General features: G+C 39.7%; 1 protein-coding gene across 2 annotated transcripts in view; it reads left to right on the top strand.

The window, feature by feature from the left end:
• The first annotated feature begins 1,556 nt into the window (after positions 1-1,556).
• Positions 1,557-20,239, top strand: part of LOC138349691 (synaptic vesicle glycoprotein 2B-like) — a 30,682-nt gene continuing 11,999 nt past the window's right edge. The window contains exons 1-5 of one of the 2 annotated variants that reach the window (XM_069302595.1): positions 1,557-2,197; positions 13,982-14,035; positions 15,094-15,255; positions 15,897-16,059; positions 18,935-19,056. In XM_069302595.1, coding sequence (XP_069158696.1) covers positions 2,152-2,197; positions 13,982-14,035; positions 15,094-15,255; positions 15,897-16,059; positions 18,935-19,056 — 547 coding nt within the window. In that variant the 5' untranslated portion in view covers positions 1,557-2,151. Of the gene's footprint in view, positions 2,198-8,652; positions 8,858-13,981; positions 14,036-15,093; positions 15,256-15,896; positions 16,060-18,934; positions 19,057-20,239 lie in introns of those variants that run through there. The other variant, XM_069302594.1, reaches the window with a different exon arrangement.

Here is a 20,239-nt window from a genome sequence, read left to right as displayed (position 1 = left end):
TTTAATTAAATTCATTTAAGGGCTCAACGAATATAAGCGTTGAGAACACTGGCTTTATATTAAAAAATATAAAGCTAGTGTCCTCAACGTTTATATTCGTCGAGCCATTACCCACTGCTTCGAATGGAACAACGTGAGTAGGGAGTTTGAAAGGATAACTCAAGTACTGGCGAACAATGGCTATAGTAACCACGAGATAAACACTACCTACTATAAGACGACTCTTGGACCGGTGGTACAACCCTGAACCAAGAACAGAAACCATAACACTTCCAATAAAATTTAATTACAAATCCACCATGCACAGTGAATATAAGAAAGAATAATGAAAGAAATAATCAGTAAAGGAGTAAAATGCACAACCCCTAACCAAAACATAGACATCATCATATACTAGAAAACAAAGAAGACCACAGACCTCATTAAAAACAGCCCGAAGCCACCTGAGAACCCTTTACAGCAGTTGAATGTGGTGTACATGCATATCCCCATGAAGGATATAACCTTCAATCTAAGTACATAGGTATGAGGTCGACCAAGCTCAAGAGGCGTTTGACCTATCAACTTCAATCACGTGCCCTTAAAAGTCACATGAGAGAAGCCCATGACATCACCCTAACAAGATAAATGCTGAATACAAATACTTGCATATTAGACAAACCCAATATGTAAGATTACAAATTTTTGAAACCATTCACATAAAAGTTGAACAACCAGCCATAAATACTCAAATAACGGAACTATTCCCTCTACCCACCATGAGAGCGAGAACAAGACCGGAACGCGAACATGCCAACGACGACGTCACTGCCCAAAACGCCATACCCACTACACCAAATCTTGTATTGAAAATTGAAATTGAAATAAGTTTATTGAGGTAAAATACACACAAAGGGATGAGGTAGCTCAAGCTATTCTCACCCCGTTCAGTACATCGTGTTAATACATACATAGATACACATCACAAGTAATGAACGTATTACCGAACATTCTGAGAGATAAACATATACATTTCCTACCAAATCTTGTAAGTGCTGTGTTATTCATAACACTTCAACGTGCGGTGGTATGCATAACTCGTGGCATGGCAGGTCTTGCCCTGCCACAGCATGCCTTTCCCTGCTCTGGCATCCCTTCTATGTGCTGTGGCATGTATGTATGGCAAAAGATTGCATTCTGATTCTACCTGAATTTTACACAAAAATTGCATGAAGTGTACAAAACATTTACAAAATATGGGTCATGATCTCCCCTATAGTACAGAGAAGTGCCGTTGTCTCTTCTTGGTAGAGATCACGAACATGGTACATTAGTAATCTTACATGATGTCAGATTAAGGACCTGCCCGAAACGCTATGCTTGTTAGTGGCTTTGCAAGAATGTGAAAACATCAATGCCATGTACGCTCATCTCATAAATCCAATGTACCTTCTTGTATATAAATAAATAAATAAATAAATACATAAATAAAACACATTTGACTCATTCACACAACTCAAACCAACATAGAAAACGAAACCCTGGCTACAGAAGCAGGAGCGATCAGCTGACAACACAACAACAACAACCAACCCTTGTCAGTGGGCCATTGTGACACGTCTCCCAAATATTACCACTCGAGCAGTTAACGAGAGGAGGAAATCTTTACACAAACTGCTTGTAACCATTAAGAAGAAGACATCTATGAACACATTTTTGTCCTTGGGACGTGGCAGAGTCTAGCTCTTGCTTCACCAGGGATCACCATAAGACGCTAATTATTATTGTGATCTTATCCCAGTGTAGTCCGGGATATTCAACATAAGGATAAGAATTGTGTTGACCTCCAAGAGGAAAGAGGACGACTCTGGTATATAGTGTATCTCCAATCATAAATAACAGTAATCATGTACCCCAGTGCAATGCACAGCTCTTGCAGTCATAAGGGGGTTATATTCATGCAAACTTCATGAACCGTATTCTGTTGTGAAGTTTGCGCATGAAGTAAAATTTGAAGAAATTAAACCATCGCCATCACTGATCATGCAGTTATAAAGAGAGCCTTCATGCAAACTGAGATACTACTGGACTACTTGCTAACCCCTGTTTGCTAATAGGCATCTCCCAGTAGTGGCTTGGCTAAATGTAAAATTGACACTTAGTGCTTCACCCATGGAGAGGAGAGTGTTGCTGGATGTAGGGGAGGGGCGGCTAGATGGTGAGTATCTAAGCCTTAATTGTTCATTCCAGTATCCTGAATACTAGTAGTACAGGAATATTGTAATAGCCTGAATAGTAATACAAGAAGCACTGTATCTCATACAGTCAGATTCGTTCTTGACTCACGATCGGGAATTACAGGTTCGAATCTCGAGCAAGACAGAAATGGTTGGGTGCATTTCCTATCACCTAATACCTCTATTCACCTAACAGTAAATAGGTTCCAGGAGTTAGTCAGCTTATTGTGGGGTTGCATCCTGGGGAGAGTCAGTACAGTAGCTCGACCTGTGGAAAGTTGGGGGGGAGGGGAATCTTGATATAAGTTAGAGAAGTTAGAGAGGCAGACTTGTATATTGGGGAAGAGTCCAAAGGTGGGTCAGAGAGTACCTCTCAGGAAGGAAGGAAGCAATGGGTTACAGTTAGATTGGAGATATAAGATTTGAGAGGTTACAAGTGAAGTACCAGGGTCAGCTCTGGTGCCCATCCTGTCTCTTATACTGTATATGTCAATGACCTGACAGAGGAAACAAGCATTTTCCTATCAATGTTTCATATATGTTAGGAGCTCCTGTAGCTGCATGCATTTCAGTCAAAGCAAAGGAGACCCTATGGTCTACATCAGGATAGGAAGGTTGGTTTAGAATAGGTTGGGTTTCTATTCCTGTTATCCCCATTTCTACCAAGGAAATCCATGGGTGGGCAGGGAAACATACCCTTACTACCATAACATGCAAGAAGGCTGCCCATTTCCAGGCTATCAAAGGAGATTCTGAGGGAAAATGTTGCCATCCTGTGTGTTCCCTAAAGGTGCCCTCCATGCATTGCCAAAGCATGTTTATCTCCTTCCTGTAAGTTCTTGTAGCTGTAGGAATATACTGTACATTGTAGGGAGCACCATTCTAGAGGGGGAAATCAGGTGCTGTCTGTTCCTCAGAAAGACCTGCCTTTGTAGTCCCAAAAGTTTCTCTGCTGTTTCCTGTAGAATCCTCTCTGGGTATCCCCTGTCCCTGAAGAACAACCATAATGTATGTAAATCCTTTTTGAGTCTGCTGTGCACACATTGTCTGCTTTAACCGAATGCCTAAAGAGTAGGGGAGAGATCTCTTTAAGGATGTTGGATGCCCTTAATATGGTTTGTGGCTTTAAGTAATATTTCTTATAGTAGTCTAGATGATAAACCACTTCAACTCCTTTTTCTAGTGTTCCATGTAGATCTGTATCATCACAAGTCTTTGAAGCATCAGTTAATTGTTTCCTACCATTGTCAGTCCTGTATGTTTTCTTTCTGTTATCATCTACTCCACATATGAAACACAATTTTGATGTACTGTCTCAATAATAATAATAATAATAATAATAATAATAATAATAATAATAATAATAGTAGTAATAAAAATCAAAATGAAGGAGGTGGTAGGAGAAAAGCACACAGAAACTGTATTGGAGGGGACCTAAACATTCCCTCTAATGCGTTGTGTGGTCCTCCGAGGCTAAGGGTCTCTTTCTTCCAGCCAGAGATGGTACTCCCTTCCCTATATAAAAATAATAATAATTATTATTTTTTTTTATTCAGGCAAAAGTACATGCAGTATATGAAAAATACAATACAAGAAGAATGTTGGATTTCTAGGTAGGACAAGTACTATGCCTAAAGCCATTAAAACACACAGCATTTTGGGCCTGGTGTGGAAAAAGTTTAAAAATTAAAGACTTTAAACTACAGTAATTGAGATCAGAAGCAAAAATGAACTGAAGTATAGAAATAAACAAATGACAATACAGTAATTACATGGTGATTGGTGCAGCAGAAATGGAAACAGAACAATAGATAGTAATTGTCACTAAATAAACAGAAGAGATCCATTTTTTTTTTAATTTTTACACAACAGATATCAGCTGTTTACAGGTTCAGTTAAATTAAATATTAATTAAGAGAAAAACATATTGTAATTGACATTTAGGAAGTAAGGTAGGTTACATAGAGTTGATTAGGTAGTACTGTACTTAGTTTGTCATTTAGACTGGTAGAAAGAGGGACGATGTGATTGGGGAGGTCATTCCTCATTTTCAGACCCTTGATTTGCAGAGCATTTCTACTTTGGTTAAGTTGCACTCTTGGAATATTAAATAGATATTTGTTTCTAGTGTGGTGCCCATGGATTCTGTTACAACCCTCTAGGAAGCATTTAAAGTCCGGATTTGCTTTGTAGTTCAGAGTTTTATATACAGTATAGAGTTCACTTGAGAGGATGTGTAGTGACTTAATATCTAACATATACAAAGATTTAAGTAAGGGAGCCAAGTGTTGTCTGGGTCTTGAGTTTAATATTGTTCTAATTGCTGATTTGTGTTAAGTAATTAGAGGTTGTAGATAATTTTGGGAACCCCAGGCACAGATACCATAGGTGAGATAAGGATAGATGAGAGTGTAATAGAGTGTTACCAGGGCAGGGTGAGGTACATGATACTGGATCTGATTTTAGAAAGAATTCCAACTGTTTTAGAATTTTTTTTAGCTATATTTTGTATATGGCACTGGAAATTTAATTTATCAATGAGAACAAGGAATTTACCATCTACTCTGTTATTAATTTGAATGTTGTTTTTAGGTTAATTTGATCACTGGATTTATTACTAAACAAAATATAGAAAGTTTTATCAATGTTAAGGGAGAGTTTGTTAGCAGTTACACAAAGATGGACTTTATTTAGTTCAGTATTCACTGTGTCATTCAGGATAAGAGGGTTAGGACTGGAGAAAATGAAGGTTGTATCATCAACAAATAAAATTGGCTTGAGGGGTTGAGAGGCATTCAGAAGGTCGTTGATGTAGATGAGAAAGAGGAGAGGACCAAGTACGGTATACTGCCCCAGGGAATGCCAATGTTAACAGGTAACTCTCTGGCAACTGGCGTAAGTTGCCTTCCATGTTGTTTTCAAATTGAATTTTTCATCAAAGTATTACAGAATCTTTAGAAAAACAAAATAAAGGTACAGTATTTAGTATGCAATTCATTTACAGTGTATCAAATAAAGCAGGTAAATCATGTTATAAGTGACTTAATACAGTGTAATAAAGTTTAGTGAACAATTTTGGACCTATGCAATTCTTGGCTAGAAGCAACCATTCCCAAGATAGACAATTTCCCAACATTAAGTAAATTTCCTGGTGGCCATGTTGGGAAAACTCTTCCCATACCAGAATCGTGTACCCAAGTTAGAAATCTTCCCTGGGCATCAAAGAAACTTTGAATTGTAAAGAGAATAGCTATACTGTATACACTTCCGTGTCATGGTCACAGTCTGTGGCTTCTAGACCGTAACATCTTTACTGGGGGACGTCTTACTCTGGCATGTTGTTGATTGTATGTGTATGTACCTTACCTAAATAAACATTTGATTTGATTTGATTGTCTGCGATTTTGCCCTTGTATTCCTTGAAGAAAGATGCGTCTCGACATGCTGCTTCTACTTGAGGTATAAGGCAGAAACATCTAAAGAGAAAAGGGGCACTCCTTCCTGCAATCGTTAGTTAAACTCTGCAATTCTCTGAAGGAAATCTGTAATATCCTGCAGGCTCTTGAGCTCTTCAGTAATGGAGAAAGGAGTGTTGTGAGGATCGTATCAACTGCCCTCATTTGAGCCCTGCAACCACTCAGAAATATAGAGGTAATATTGACAATGAAATCTCATTAGCATGATGTATCAATGAGAAAATCAGTAGCAACCATGAGGGGACTCAAACCCCGTGGTATAAAGCTTATAACAGGAATATGGGCTATAAAGATATCTCTTGCCTACTGCCGAGAATATGCCACCTCTTTTTCTGCCTTCTACTGGATCTGGACTGTTGATATAGTTCTTGTAGCGCCGGAGGATGAGAGGGTGAGAGAGAGTGAGTGAGTGTGAGTCTCGATGTACTATTGTCTCTCAGTGCACTTTTGTCTCGCTGTACTATTCGACAGATGTCCTCTCGAATAGTACATTGCCTTTTGACGTATAAATCTCTTAAGATTAAAAACGTATTTACTAAAAATCACAGCTGCTCGCAAAATTGACGTGATATCCTGGTTTCTATTCATAAATCCTGGGTTAGGTTAGGTTAGGTTCGGGTAATTTAGTACACTGTACATCACTTCAGTGACGTTGTGAATGCTCGAGAGAGAGAGAGAGAGAGAGAGAGAGAGAGAGAGAGAGAGAGAGAGAGAGAGAGAGAGAGAGAGAAACTGAGAGTGAAAGACTGAGACTGGGAGAGAGAGAGAGAGAGAGAGAAACTGAGAGTGAAAGACTGAGACTGGGAGAGAGAGAATGAGACAAAGAGAGACTGATTAACTGCCTGCCTCACACGTACAGCTCTCTCGATAATCATATTCATGGATTATCGATTGATATAATCCAAGAATAATTCATGAAAAGTTTTTTTGCTTTTGATATTTTCACGGATTTTCATCTGAAGTTGCTGATTTTGTCCAGTCCAGGTATGCGATTGTTAAGGATAGTATTGCATAAGTCTGTACTTGCAAGTTGAATACGAGTTGCCGCACTAGGTACAAAGTCTACCTGCTTTTCTTTAGTACAGGTAACAGTAACTGCGAGGCTTTTATTTTCCAAGTTCATTTTTCCCACTTTTTTCTTCTGAAATCGAAGGTTTGTCACTAACAAATTCTCTTTTCTGCCTGGAATTCTGTTTACATTATAATATTGGCAGTTTTTCACATTTACAACCATTAATGGATGGTACTGGACTTCGCGGTGGGGAGCAGTCACCGGGAAATTATTATGTCTGTGGCATTGTTTTCTGAACTTTTTATTTTGTGTTTCTCCAGAATCACATGTAGCATACTTTACATTTTCTCGATATAGACATTGATTTGATTTAAACCGTTTTCGGTCTCGTCTCAAGGCTGGCCCCGGGCCAGGCTTGGGGAGTTGAAGAACTCCTAGAACCCCATCCAAGTACTCTGACTTCAGGTGTATGCACTGTTGTTATTGTACACGCCAACCCAACCATAACCACGTTGGTTGCATCAAGTGTAGGGTCGGGTTAGATAAGTCAAGTGGCACTTCAGAGGGAGTTGTTGAGCGGTAACAGTCCCATACCAGCTGATAATGTGTTTGCTTGACCGCCATCTGCAATCAGTGCCAAGCCGTACAGTTGGGTTCGTTATCGACTCGATCGGAAATTCCAGGTTTGAATCCTTGGCGAGACAGAAATGGTTGGGCACGTCACCTAATGCCACTGTTCACCTAGCTGTAAATAGGTACCCAGGAGTTAGCTTGTGCGGTTGTATCCTGGGGAGGGTCAGTAGTTTGACCTCGGAAAGGGCATCGATATGAGCCCAACATGTATATACGCACTGGTTCCCTGTTACCCGACGCAATGAATTGTATTATATGAATTAATTACTTATCACATTTTTACATTTGAGTGAAGACTCGTCAGTCTAACATTACTTCGTGATTTCGATATCTCTCCTAAGTATGTTCAAGACAAACAAGCAAGACTGCTCTCTTATTGGTTAACTACATTTGTGTCCCACACACAGGATATTAATTAATTGGGTCTCCCTTAATGGACGGAAATATCTCAAGTTTTTATTAATTTATATTCATACAACCGATAAATGACTGAACATGGTTACTATTATATAAATTATATCCTCCATTTAACACTGTAGTTGATTTCAGTACATAAAGCTCTTTGTTGTGGAACCTTCATATTAACTTTAGTTTATTATGCACCCATACCATTCCTATGGGCGGTAGTGGAAAGGGCTACAGAGGCATATAATGGGCTCAGGGACTGAACCCCAAAATGTAGTTACCTAAACAAGTTCCAGTCTTGATGAGCGAGTGATATGATGTTTGATAACACGTTAATGTTAATTAATGTAATCAGTAAATGTTAATATCAAGAACTTGATGGGCTCTTGAAATTCACATTTACTAATCTTATGTTCTCGCCCAATATTTTAAGCCAAGAAATGTAGTCATGACGCTGCTGAAAATCTATGTTTAAATAAAAAAAACAGAACTTTGGTCAAGTGTTAATCTTGGTATCAGTAGCAAGATAAACACTCGATGTGTTATGGTGGTGACTTGAGGCATCCCACGTGCGCAGGTCGTGTGGCGAGAGGCTCGTTTAGTGTAGCTTGTCTTATCGTTGCCCCCGAGCCCGTAGCTGGTACGTAAAAGCTACGGTTATTTTGAGGTTTTGACCAGTATCAAGGGAGGAGAGCTTATTGCCTTATCCTTCCCCATGTTTTGGGCGACGTTGCATTCGGAACTGTACAATTACCCACAGAAAAAGAGAAGCAAGAGAGATTTCCGTGTTAACCTGTTTAACTTGTGTACAAATTTGACTTTCCCTGTACATTTCAATTAGGATTTACCATTCTGAAAGGCTGATTCAGGAAGTATCTGATAAATTTAAATACTTGCTGCTTTACATTAATATAAAAATTACACATACTTAAAATTACATCTATACATATGTATACATACACCAAACATATATTCAGTTAAACCTGTTGACTTTACGCGTGGTTAGAGCGAGCTGTGTGGCTAGGCTAGCCTCGTCATGGAGTTGAAAGAGAGCGCACGTGTTCAAACACTCTCACAAGTGGTGCATCAGCAACAGCCGCAGCCTGCGAAATATGGTAAGTGTGTCTTGTGTGTTGAATTACCTGTAGTCGGTTTCGAGAGTTCTCTCCAAGTCCAGTTTGGATGGTGAATTGAAATATATTGATGTAAGCCAATGCCGAAGAACATATTTCGATCATCTTACGTGGGCACGGTATCTAATAGTGGTCAAGGTGGAGTCCATTTTTTGTAACCACAGATTTTGCAGCTCTGCGGTCGTTTCCATTTTGTATCTCCTAGGGAATTTGTATCCAAGACGAATTCTCGTTATTACAGATTCTTTCCTTCTCGTCCATAATAATTGAGGCTGTCAGATGCTACCATACCAGGGTACAGATTCACTTATTTGTTCTATCCTCCTTCCCCCAGCTACTTTGTCACTGTGTTGTTATGTCTTATGTTACCTCTAATTTGGGAGAAGTTTTGGGTATGAAATAGTTTATATGGTCTCCTTCGGCGCCAACATATCTGATCGTTCATTTCCACGGATTCCAACGTGGGATGGAATCCACAAGAACTTGATCACCCTTTCCTGATTGGCTAGTATTTTCACAGCTCTCTTGACTTCACCGACAGTCCCTAGATTTTCTGTTTCTTTCTTAATGCCTTGTAGCAAGAGAATTATCTCATTGCAACTAATACGTATTAACAATATAAATTATTATTGTACAGTGAAGGTACTTTTGGTAATATCATACTTTTCAATATTAGATTTTAACAGGATACTAGTAGAGTTGTTGTTTATGGGTTTAATTCACAGCTCGTACACTGAACATACATAGCATCTATGTACTAGAAGCGAATTAACGTATATCACCAAATCTTCAGTTATTGTATATTGTGGTATCGGCTGGTGACACGAACTGCTGCTGGTGTAACACCTGCAGGTGACGCAAGTGGTCACCTGCGCACATTAGTGGGTTATTTATTTCCTATCACACGTGGTCATTCACTAGCTGATCGAAACAGTTGAGTGAAACCAAACCTCACTCCGAAATTGTGTAAAATGCAATGCCGTACGTCGCCTCTTGTCGAAATTTCCCCAGCATTGGGCTTACCGCACTTAAAATAATATAAAATGAAGCCTTAAGTATAATTGTGGGTGCCTTTAGATGTACAATTCATCAACATGAAAGAGCTCAAACTAATCACCAACTGCGAAAGAATTGTGCAGGTAAACACGATCTGTATCAAGGTCAAGAGAGAGATTTAGCCGTGCAAGTGCGGCCATCGACGCATCAGCCTTGTATACGAACTGATTGAGTAGAAGTTGCAGTGTTAAATGGGATTAATGTATTTGTACTGACTGAATTTGTGCGCCCCTTGAGGGACTTGAATTAGAGGGGGTAGAAATAGCCTAAGCTACTCTATTCCTTTGAGATGTATTTTTTCTTGTCTTAAATAAACATACTTGAACTTGAGTAGAAGTAATGACAACCTCTTCAAATGTAATACTAATTCTTGTGCTATGTACAAAAATTAGCTAATGATATTCCACTATCTACACCTATCAACGAAAAAGAGTAACGAAAATAAAGTGCATCTTGAAGCACCAACACTTGGCACTATCGATTTATATATATATATATATATATATATATATATATATATATATATATATATATATATATACTGTATATATACTGTGTATATATATATATATATATATATATATGTATATACTGTATATATACTGTGTATATATATATATATATATATATATATATATATATATATATATATATATATATATATATATATATCACTAAGAACTCTTTGACCCGGCCAGGATTCGAACCCATGCCGTCCAGGATCACCCCTAAACGTACACAGTACCGTGACCACCGCACCAATGATCGTCAATGGCTTGCGCGTTCATGCAGCTTTCTCACACATATATTTCTCACACATATGTTCTGATATATATATATATATATATATATATATATATATATATATATATATATATATATATATATATATATATATATATATATATATATATATATGTCGTACCTAATAGCCAGAACGCACTTCTCAGCCTACTATGCAAGGCCCGATTTGCCTAATAAGCCAAGTTTTCATGAATTAATTGTTTTTTGACTACCTAACCTACCTAACCTAACCTAACCTAACTTTTTCGGCTACCTAACCAAACCTAACCTATAAAGATAGGTTAGGTTAGGTTAGGTAGGGTTGGTTAGGTTCGGTCATATATCTACGTTAATTTTAACTCCAATAAAAAAAAATGACCTCATACATAATGAAATGGGTAGCTTTATCATTTCATAAAAAAAAAATTAGAAAAAATATATTAATTTAGGAAAACTTGGCTTATTAGGCAAATCGGGCCTTGAATAGTAGGCCAAAAAGTGAGTTCTGGCTACTAGGTACGACATATATATATATATATATATATATATATATATATATATATATATATATATATATATATATATATATATATATATATGTCGTACCTAGTAGCCAGAACGCACTTCTCGGCCTACTATGCAAGGCCCGATTTGCTTAATAAGCCAAGTTTTCCTGAATTAATATATTTTCTCTAGTTTTTTTCTTATGAAATGATAAAGCTACCTATTTCATTATGTATGAGGTCAATTTTTTTTATTGGAGTTAAAATTAACGTAGATATATGACCGAACCTAACCAACCTAACCTAACCTATCTTTATAGGTTAGGTAGCCGAAAAGGTTAGGTTAGGTTGGTTAGGTAGTCGAAAAACAATTAATTCATGAAAACTTGGCTTATTAGGCAAATCGGGCCTTGCATAGTAGGCTGAGAAGTGCATTCTGGCTACTAGGTACGACATATATATATATATATATGTATATATATATATATATATATATATATATATATATATATATATATATACATATATATATATATATATATATATATCATAAGAAATATTGAGAAAATTCGTGTTAGAATTATTAATCTTACCATTTCGGTCATATTCAACAACAATAATATATATGCACAATAATAGCATATTGTGCATATATAGACATAGGTTAGGTGTTTAGATTCTGTTGCGATTATTTGTATTTATAGTACGTGGGTGAAGCATTAATAGCATAGTGCTTCGAACAAAATTCGTCAGTGAAGCACTTGTTCCGGAAGGGTTCGAACGAAATCAGTTGTGAGTCATGTGTAACAGCCTGTCCTCCAAACAAAGACCCAAAGGTGATTCCATGCACCCGCCAAACCCCCTGTTTATGAATGAAAAACGGTTTACATACAACCCGTCCTCGACTCAAGTCCATTACATCCAGCGGTCGATCCCACAGACGCATTCATAAATTTTAATTAATATGCTGTTCATTCAAAACGGGAATTTTCTCAAGTATAAATTAATATTATAATATATTAGCATATTGTGTATATATAGGCATAGGTTAGGTTAGGTTAGGTGTTTAGGTTCTGTTGGCGATTATTTGTATTTGTAGTACGTGGGTGAAGCATTTATAGTGTTGTGATTCAAACAAAATTCGTCAGTGAAACATTTGTTCCGGATATGTTCGAACGTCAGCAGTTGTGAGTCGTGTGTAAACCGCTTTTCATTCATAAACAGGGGGTTTGGCGGGTGCATGTAATCACTTTTGGATCTTTGTTTGGAGGACGGGCTGTTACATACGACTCAACTGATTTTGTTCGAACACTTCCGGAACAAGTGCTTCACTGACGAATTTTGTTCGAACCACAACGCTATAAATGCTTCACCCACTTACTACAAATACAAATAATCGCCAACAGAACCTAAACACCTAACCTAACCTATGCCTATATATGCACAATATGCTAATACTGTATATTATAATATTAATTTATATTTGAGAAGATTCCTGTTTTGAATGAGCAGCATGTTAAAATTTATGAATGCGTCTGTGGGGTCGACCGCTAGATGGAAATTGACTTGAGTCAAGGACGGGTTGTGTGTAAATCGTTTTTCATTCATAAACAGGGGGGTTGGCAGGTGCATGGAATCACTTTTGGGTCTTTGTTTGGAGGACGGGCTGGCTGGCCTCAGCCAAGTACTAATCTTGCCCACTACCGACCTTGCCCAGGATGCAACCCACAATTGGGTTGGTGGAAATAAATAGGAGTTGCTTCTTATGGGCCAATACTTCTGCAGTTACCTTCATTCTTATGTTCTAACAGTTGCTTAACTGTCGGTCTGTGAATGTCATGCATTAGTCTGTTAGAAGCTGTTCTGATTCTGTCCTTATAATATGTTAGATTAAGGACCTGCCCGAAACACTATGCGTACTAGTGGCTTTACAAGATTGTAAATACTATGCTATGTATTCTCACAAACCCAATGTACCTTCTTGTAAATAAATAAATAAATAAATTAGCACGGTACAGTGTCTGTATCATTACTTATTATCTTTATCTTTGGCTGGTATCTGTGTCATGTACTTATAAATAGTTTACTGATGGGCTTCTTGATATATTAAAGTCATACATTTACTGCATATTTAAAAGATTCTGAGGTTGGACAGCGTACCATAGGCTCCTCGCACACTGTTCTCTATGCGGTTCATAGGTGACAGTTTTCTAACGAGCAGCAGCCATGTATTTATTTATCAGAGTTCTTTAAAGCCTTTTCACATAATTTGTATGTTGCTTGTGGCTCATTTTTATATTTAACATTCCATAATGTGACATTTATTCACATTGTATTCACCTAGTTGTGCTTGCGGGGGTTGAGCTCTGCTCTTTCCGCCCGCCTCTCAACTGTCAACTGTTTCTACTACTACTTTTTTTTTCTTCCCACACCACACACACCCCAGGAAGCAACCCGTGATAGCTGACTTACTCCCAGATACTTATTTACTAGGTAACAGGAGCATAAGGTGCTAGGTAACAGGGGCATTGGGTGAAAGAAACTTTGCCCATCGTTTCTCGCTGGCGCCCGGGATCGAAACCGGGACCACAAGATCACGTGCCCAGCGTGCTGTCCGCTCGGCCACCGGCTCTCCGGCTTTTTTTTTTTTTTTTTTTTTTTGTGCATGCGTGCGCGCACACACAGGAAGGGTGAGGGGGGGATTTTGATTGTTGGTTATTCTAACAAGTGAAGGTTAAATAAACTAGACATTGTTTCATTCCAGATGATGCTGAGGACGAAGAAGGGGATGATTTTGAGACAGCCATCAGTGCCACTGGTGAGGTCTTAATGACTTGTTCAGTATTAATTACATTTGCAGTTTGTATATACCGTAGATATATGTGCATGGTAATCACGGGATGAGAGCTACACTATTGGTGTCCCGTCTTCCCAGCACTCTTTTGTCCTTTGAAACTACTGACTGTTTTGGCCTCCACCACTTTTACACTTAATGATATAGCGAAGAGAGTCACGGAAAAAACTCTTGTTGATGTTGTATGTCAGTTAACCTTGAAACAAATAAAAACAAGAATCAAGATTATCCAAGAGGGTGAAGGAATGGTAAAGAGAATGACAATGGTGGACAGTAGTAACACACTTAAGAATTATTCAATAATATATACAAATTCGTCCTTCACCTATGGTAGAGGAAAATCTACTTGGAAGGAATCAATTTACATAAGATTAAGATTAGGATACAAATATATCTGGCAATACGGTGTTGATGTCAGTGAAAAAGATAAGGAGTGTAAATTATGTAGTATGCCGCATGCCCACACCTTAGAACATTATGTTATGTATTAGAGTGTCAACTGTTTGATAACTATAGAAATAAGAAAATAAGTAGTGTACCACATCAAATTGTTTGGATGTATGATAATGGTATGATAGACAGAATACTTAGGAGCTGCAAGAATTTTGCCCCAAGAGTCTAACACTTATATGCTGTGCTTACTATATTAACCTGCAATGTTAAATGGGATTCTTGTACTGTGATTTGTGTATTTGTATTCACTGAATTTGTGCGCCCCTTGAGGGACTTGAAGTAGAGGGGGGGGGGGTAGAAATAGCTTAAGCTACTCTATCCCTTTGAGATGTATTTTTTCTTATCTCAATAAATATACTTGAACTTGAACCTTCACACTTCACTTGTTGCAACCGTCTACCACTGCTGTGATTTGCTATTTAGTTTGTAAATTTGGCAGCTATTATTTTCAGCATTTAAATCTTTTGAGGGGTAGTATAACATGATGGATGATATACAGTACAGTATATCAACATAAGATGCTTCTTGTTTCTGGTTAGAATCTACTGTAGTCACATATTTATTTACAGGCTATGGATTTTTCCACTACTGGCTTCTGGTCATTGGAGGCTTTGCAAATGCAAGTGATGCAATTGAAATCCTGTGTGTGTCCATTCTTCTACCAGCAGCACAATGTGACTTAAACATGACTACAAGTGATAAAGGCTGGCTTAGTTCAATAGTCTTTTTTGGTAAGCTATTTTATATGCTTTTAGATATGTTGTATAATAGATTTCTGTTGGTTTGAACACCACAGCCAGTTCACAGATGAAAGTTTCCTGGTTCGATTCCTCTGGCAGGATAGAGGAGTTTGGGCAGGTTTCTTTTAATCTGATGCATCTGTTCACCCAACAGTAAATAGATACCTGGGAGTTGGGCAACAGTTGTGGCTGCATCCTGTAGTAGTTAGTCTAGGGAAACCTTGATAAGCTTAATGAGCTTTCTGTCCCCCCAAAATAGTAAACCATACAATTCTGTACTTTATATAAAATGTCTTTGATAATTTGCTCAGATTTATGCCTTAGCGTTTCTAATGTTATTATTATTAAAGTATGGAATTTATGCTCATTTTACATTAAACTGCTGTATATATTTTAATTTACATGGACCTTCAATTGTTTTGATAGTTTCTAAGTTTTCAGATTTGATTTAGTAAGAACATAATTTAATGGACATTAATTACACCAAGTTACATGATATTCTCTGGGTAATGGCCTTACAGTATATTAAGCAGTTTTGTGTTTTTATGGCATGATCAGATAGATAATTCAGTGGGCAGGCCATGTAATTTATTACTGTACTATATTTGAAATTTATTTTGGAATCATTGCAGGGATGATGGCTGGTGGGTACATCTGGGGCTGTCTTGGGGATATATATGGACGTCGAAATGTCCTAATTGTCTCACTATTGGTGAATGCCCTTGCTGGGATTTTATCATCTTTTGCGCAATCTTTTCCCCTATTTCTCTTCTTCCGGTTTATATCAGGCCTAGGGTAAGTGATCATTTTGAAATTTATTGCTATTTCTTCCCACACACTAAGAATTTATGCAGAAAATAATAAAAACTGAGATAAAAATTAACATTTATCAGGAAACTCAATATTACAGTATTGTACTGTCCTAAGAATCAGTCTTTTGTATAAGCCACCTCAATGTTATGTGCTTTATATGTAATATAGTTTATTTGCATGATTGGTAAATTATTTGCTCTCTTGTACAGTATTTCCTAAATTTTGCTTCATATATACAGTACAGTATATAGATATATACATTATTATTACCCCATTTCCCACTGTTGCTTTGAAGCAGTGTCCCTTCCTTTCAGTGTCCCTTTGCTGTGGCTGCGGTCCAGCCTTCAGGTGTTTCTAGGGGGTTCCTGGGTCACTCAGCGGTTGCTCGAGTAGCTGTGCGGGAGTCTGAACTTCGCTGTGCTGGTTTACCAGCGGGGCTGGGTCTGGCTTCGGCATCTGTTCTGGTTCTTTCGGGGACATCCCTTCCCCCCTTCGCTTGGTTTGGCCTCTGGGGGACTCATCTGCTGGAGTCTCGGGGTTTGGCTCTCCGTGTTGTTTACATCTGGGGAGTGTCCAATGTTCTGGCAGACAGCCTGTCTCAGTTCATTCCACTGTCCACGGAATGGACGGTCGACGCTGACTCCTTCAATTGGCTCTGCCGGATGTACGGGCTCCCGTAGGTGGACCTTTTCGCATCGGCATGGTCTCGGCATCTCCTGATTTATGTGGCACCCTTCCCCGATTGCGGAGGTGTCATGGTGGACGACTTTCGGCAGGACTGGTCGAGGTGGGGTTATTTATACCTCTTCCCCAGGTCCAGCTGTTGCTTTGGGTCCTGGCTGGTTTGGAGACTTACCTTGGGAGAGTCGTCCTGGTGGCTCCTTGGTGGCCGGCCCACCATTGGTTTCAGGCACTGTTTGCTCGGTGTTCAAACCCAGGGCGTTTTTTGCGGCTCCGCCTCTTTCAGCAGATTGGACCAGTCCGGTACAATGCTGGTTTGGTTTACTCCTCCGCTCTTGGCATCTGGTCTTTTTGACGTGGGTATGTCACCACTTGTATGGTGATCAGGTGGCTTCATTGATGGTGTCTCACCTGCGAGCTTCGTCTCGGTGACAATATGAAGTTTCCTGGCGTTCTTTTCGCCATTTTCTCTCTCTTCGTAGGTTGTCTTTGATTTCTGATAGGGTTGTTTTATCCTTTCTCTCTTGGCTTTTCAGAACTGTCATTTGATGCTCAATATTGTTGCCTCTTATTGTGCGGTACTGGCAGAACCGCTTCAGCTTGCGTTCGGGGAGGATGTCACTTAGCCGCATTTTGAAAGTTTTTTTGTGCATTGTTTCACCTCCGGCCTGCTCATGCGCTGCCTGAGCTGTCCAGGTCCTTGGACCAGGGACTCTCTTTTCTGTCTTCTCCTTGGTTTATGGCGACCACCCCATCAGTTATGGTTGTTTTTCCAAGGCTCTGTTTTTGCTGGCAGTGGCCTCTGGGGGTCGGGTTGGTGAGTTTCATGCTCTCCTCCAGCGCAAGGGTTTCTGCTCTTTTGGTCCTGATAGTCAGTTTATTCATTTGCAGCTGTCTTCTTTTTTTTTTTTATGGCGATGAACAAGATGTCTATGGGTCATTGATACTTGGTTGGTCAGTCCGGGGGTGCATCATGTGTTCATGTCCTGTTATGGCTTTTCGCCATTATCTGTGCACCTCGGTTTCTGACACCAGGGACGAGCTTTGTGTTGATCTGGTTTCCCTTGTTCCCTGTTTCAGGGCTCGGGTCTCCCAGGTCTAGCCAGCCTGCGGTCTATCCTCGCGCTCGTGCAGTTCGGACATTTGCAGCTTTCGCTGCCGTGTTTGGTAACGTGTCTTGGGCTCATTTAGGGGGCAGGGATTTGGAGGTCGTACAGGTTCGTGGCCGCCCGTTATTTTGTTAGCATGTCTGCTCCTGGGTGTTCTGGTGTTGCTTTGGGTCGCAGGTTGCAGCCTTTTGTCTCGACTTCGCGTTGCGGAATTTGTGGCGGCCGCCTCCCGGGTCAGCCCTTTCTTTTCCTTCTCTATGGGTATGAAGCTCCAGGGAGCCATAGGGGTTCCCCACAGAAAACCAGCGTTGAATGTAATGAAACGCCATTTTCTGGGTGAGCCCCGGAGGCTCCCTGGCAACCCTCCCTCCCACCAGTCGGCATTTTTTTTACGTTTGTTGAAGCTTAGCTTCCGAACTGGAGTGCTATGCAGCCGGCGCGGTGAGGTCTGGCCCCCCCCCCTCCCCCTCTCAGGGAGGGAGGGCTGCACGGACGAGCGGCGCAGCAGTAGCTTGTTTGCTTGTTTCCTTGGGATTGTAGGGAGTTCCTCTCTGTTCGGTTTTTGCTGTTAGTTTCTTACAATGTGGGGTTTGTTTTGTTATGCCTACCTTTCTGGGTGCCTAACCCCGGTCGATTTCAAATAAGGAAAACCCCAAATCGCGAGGGGGGGGTTTCCAAGGCCATTGCTCCCTGCAACATCTCTGAAGGGGCCAGGTTCTGGCTCATGGTCCATGGTAGGTTTGAACTCCATAGCTAATGTCCCGGTCTAATATAACATACATTAGCCCGATAAGCTCCAGGGAGTCTCCAGGGCTCGCCCAGAAAATGGCGTTTCATTACATTCAATGCTGTTTTTTTTTTACTTCTTCATATCCATGACATTTAATTTTTATTGTACAGTGGGGAGATTTCTTGATAATACTGTTTTCTGTGTCATTCCATGTCAGATTCAAATCACATTTTAGTTGTGAATTGATTTATTATATTTTACAATGAAATAAAATTATATAAATACATTATACTTATATATAATATCAATTGGTAAATATTTTATTCTTACTCTTTAGGGTTGGTGGAAGCATACCATTAGTATGGGCATACATCAGTGAATTTCAGCCTGCCAACAAGCGTGGTGGTGCACTCAGTGTTATAGCTGCCTTCTGGATGGTTGGAAATATTCTTGTTGCAGGCATGTACTGACTTTTGTAACCACTTTATTGCTATTTTTGGATTTACTTATTGCATTTATGGTAATACTTTTCTGTTATATACATTTTACTTAATAACAAAGATTTTGTCACTTTCTTCATCCTACGATTGGAACTCTTATTGCGTTTGTGGCGATTGTAGCTCATGAAGTCCCTCTTTTGGCCAGTGTTACCAAGACAGACTTTGGTGTTACAGGTTGTGTTTTGCTTGCATCACGTAGCTCATCCTTACCCCTCAGCACTCTCCATTTCCATTCCATGTGTAGAACGTTTGTGAGATATTCCCATGACTATTTGATTGTGTGATGCCCCAGCTTTGTTTCAACTGTTATGTTTGGTTTTTTCTCTAGCCTTGTTGGGGTACGACCATCCCTTTCATATTTTTCATATTCCCTGAGTAAGGGGTTCACACCACCTATGTATACGTCTTGGTATGATGTCAGACTGGTTGCGTGTCTGCACTGCCTGCTCTGGCCATATGCAGGTTCACCTGTAGGTCCTGATGTTGCACTCCAGCACTGTGGTCTTTGCTCCAGGACTGTGCTTTCCTGCCCTGGTGCTGAATTATCACTCTGGGCTCTGGACTGCATATCTGGCAGTTCTTGAGTGGCATGCCTGATTGTTTCCAGGTTGCAGATCATACTGCTTCCTCGACTGCCGGCTATTTGGTGAATGGACTGTATGACTTCTGAATCTTGGGTTGCATGTTCAGTACTTCCTGGGTTACTTGCCACAAGGTTTCTTAGATGTATGGCAGAAAATCCTTAAACTGAGGGCCTGGTGTTACCTGGAGTAGTGGCCCATTGATTATCAGGATTTCAGGCATGGCAACCACCAGGCTTGGAGCCCAGTGATTCCTGGGTTGGGGGGGCCTGGTGGTTTCCAGACAGGGGGCCCCTGGTAGTTTCCAGGGAAGGGACCTGGTAGTTTCCAGGCAGGGGGGCCTGGTAGTTTCTAGCCTGGGGAGCCTGGTGGTTCCTGGGCTTGGATCCCGGTGGTTCCCAGGGTAGGAAATCTGAATAAAAGATTGAAAATATGTTCTGGCCATGTATATACATTGAGAATAATTATGTCACTGTGTTAAACAGCTATTTTGGTTTTAAAGCATAAGGTGTTTCAGTAAGGTTAAATGCAAGTTGGTGATGGTGTGATGTAAATTTTCAC

Source organism: Procambarus clarkii, chromosome 48, assembly GCF_040958095.1.
Source record: "Procambarus clarkii isolate CNS0578487 chromosome 48, FALCON_Pclarkii_2.0, whole genome shotgun sequence".
NCBI lineage: Eukaryota > Metazoa > Arthropoda > Malacostraca > Decapoda > Cambaridae > Procambarus > Procambarus clarkii.
The sequence above is the reverse complement of the archived record's forward strand: the minus strand, read 5'-3'. Positions and strand labels throughout refer to the sequence as shown.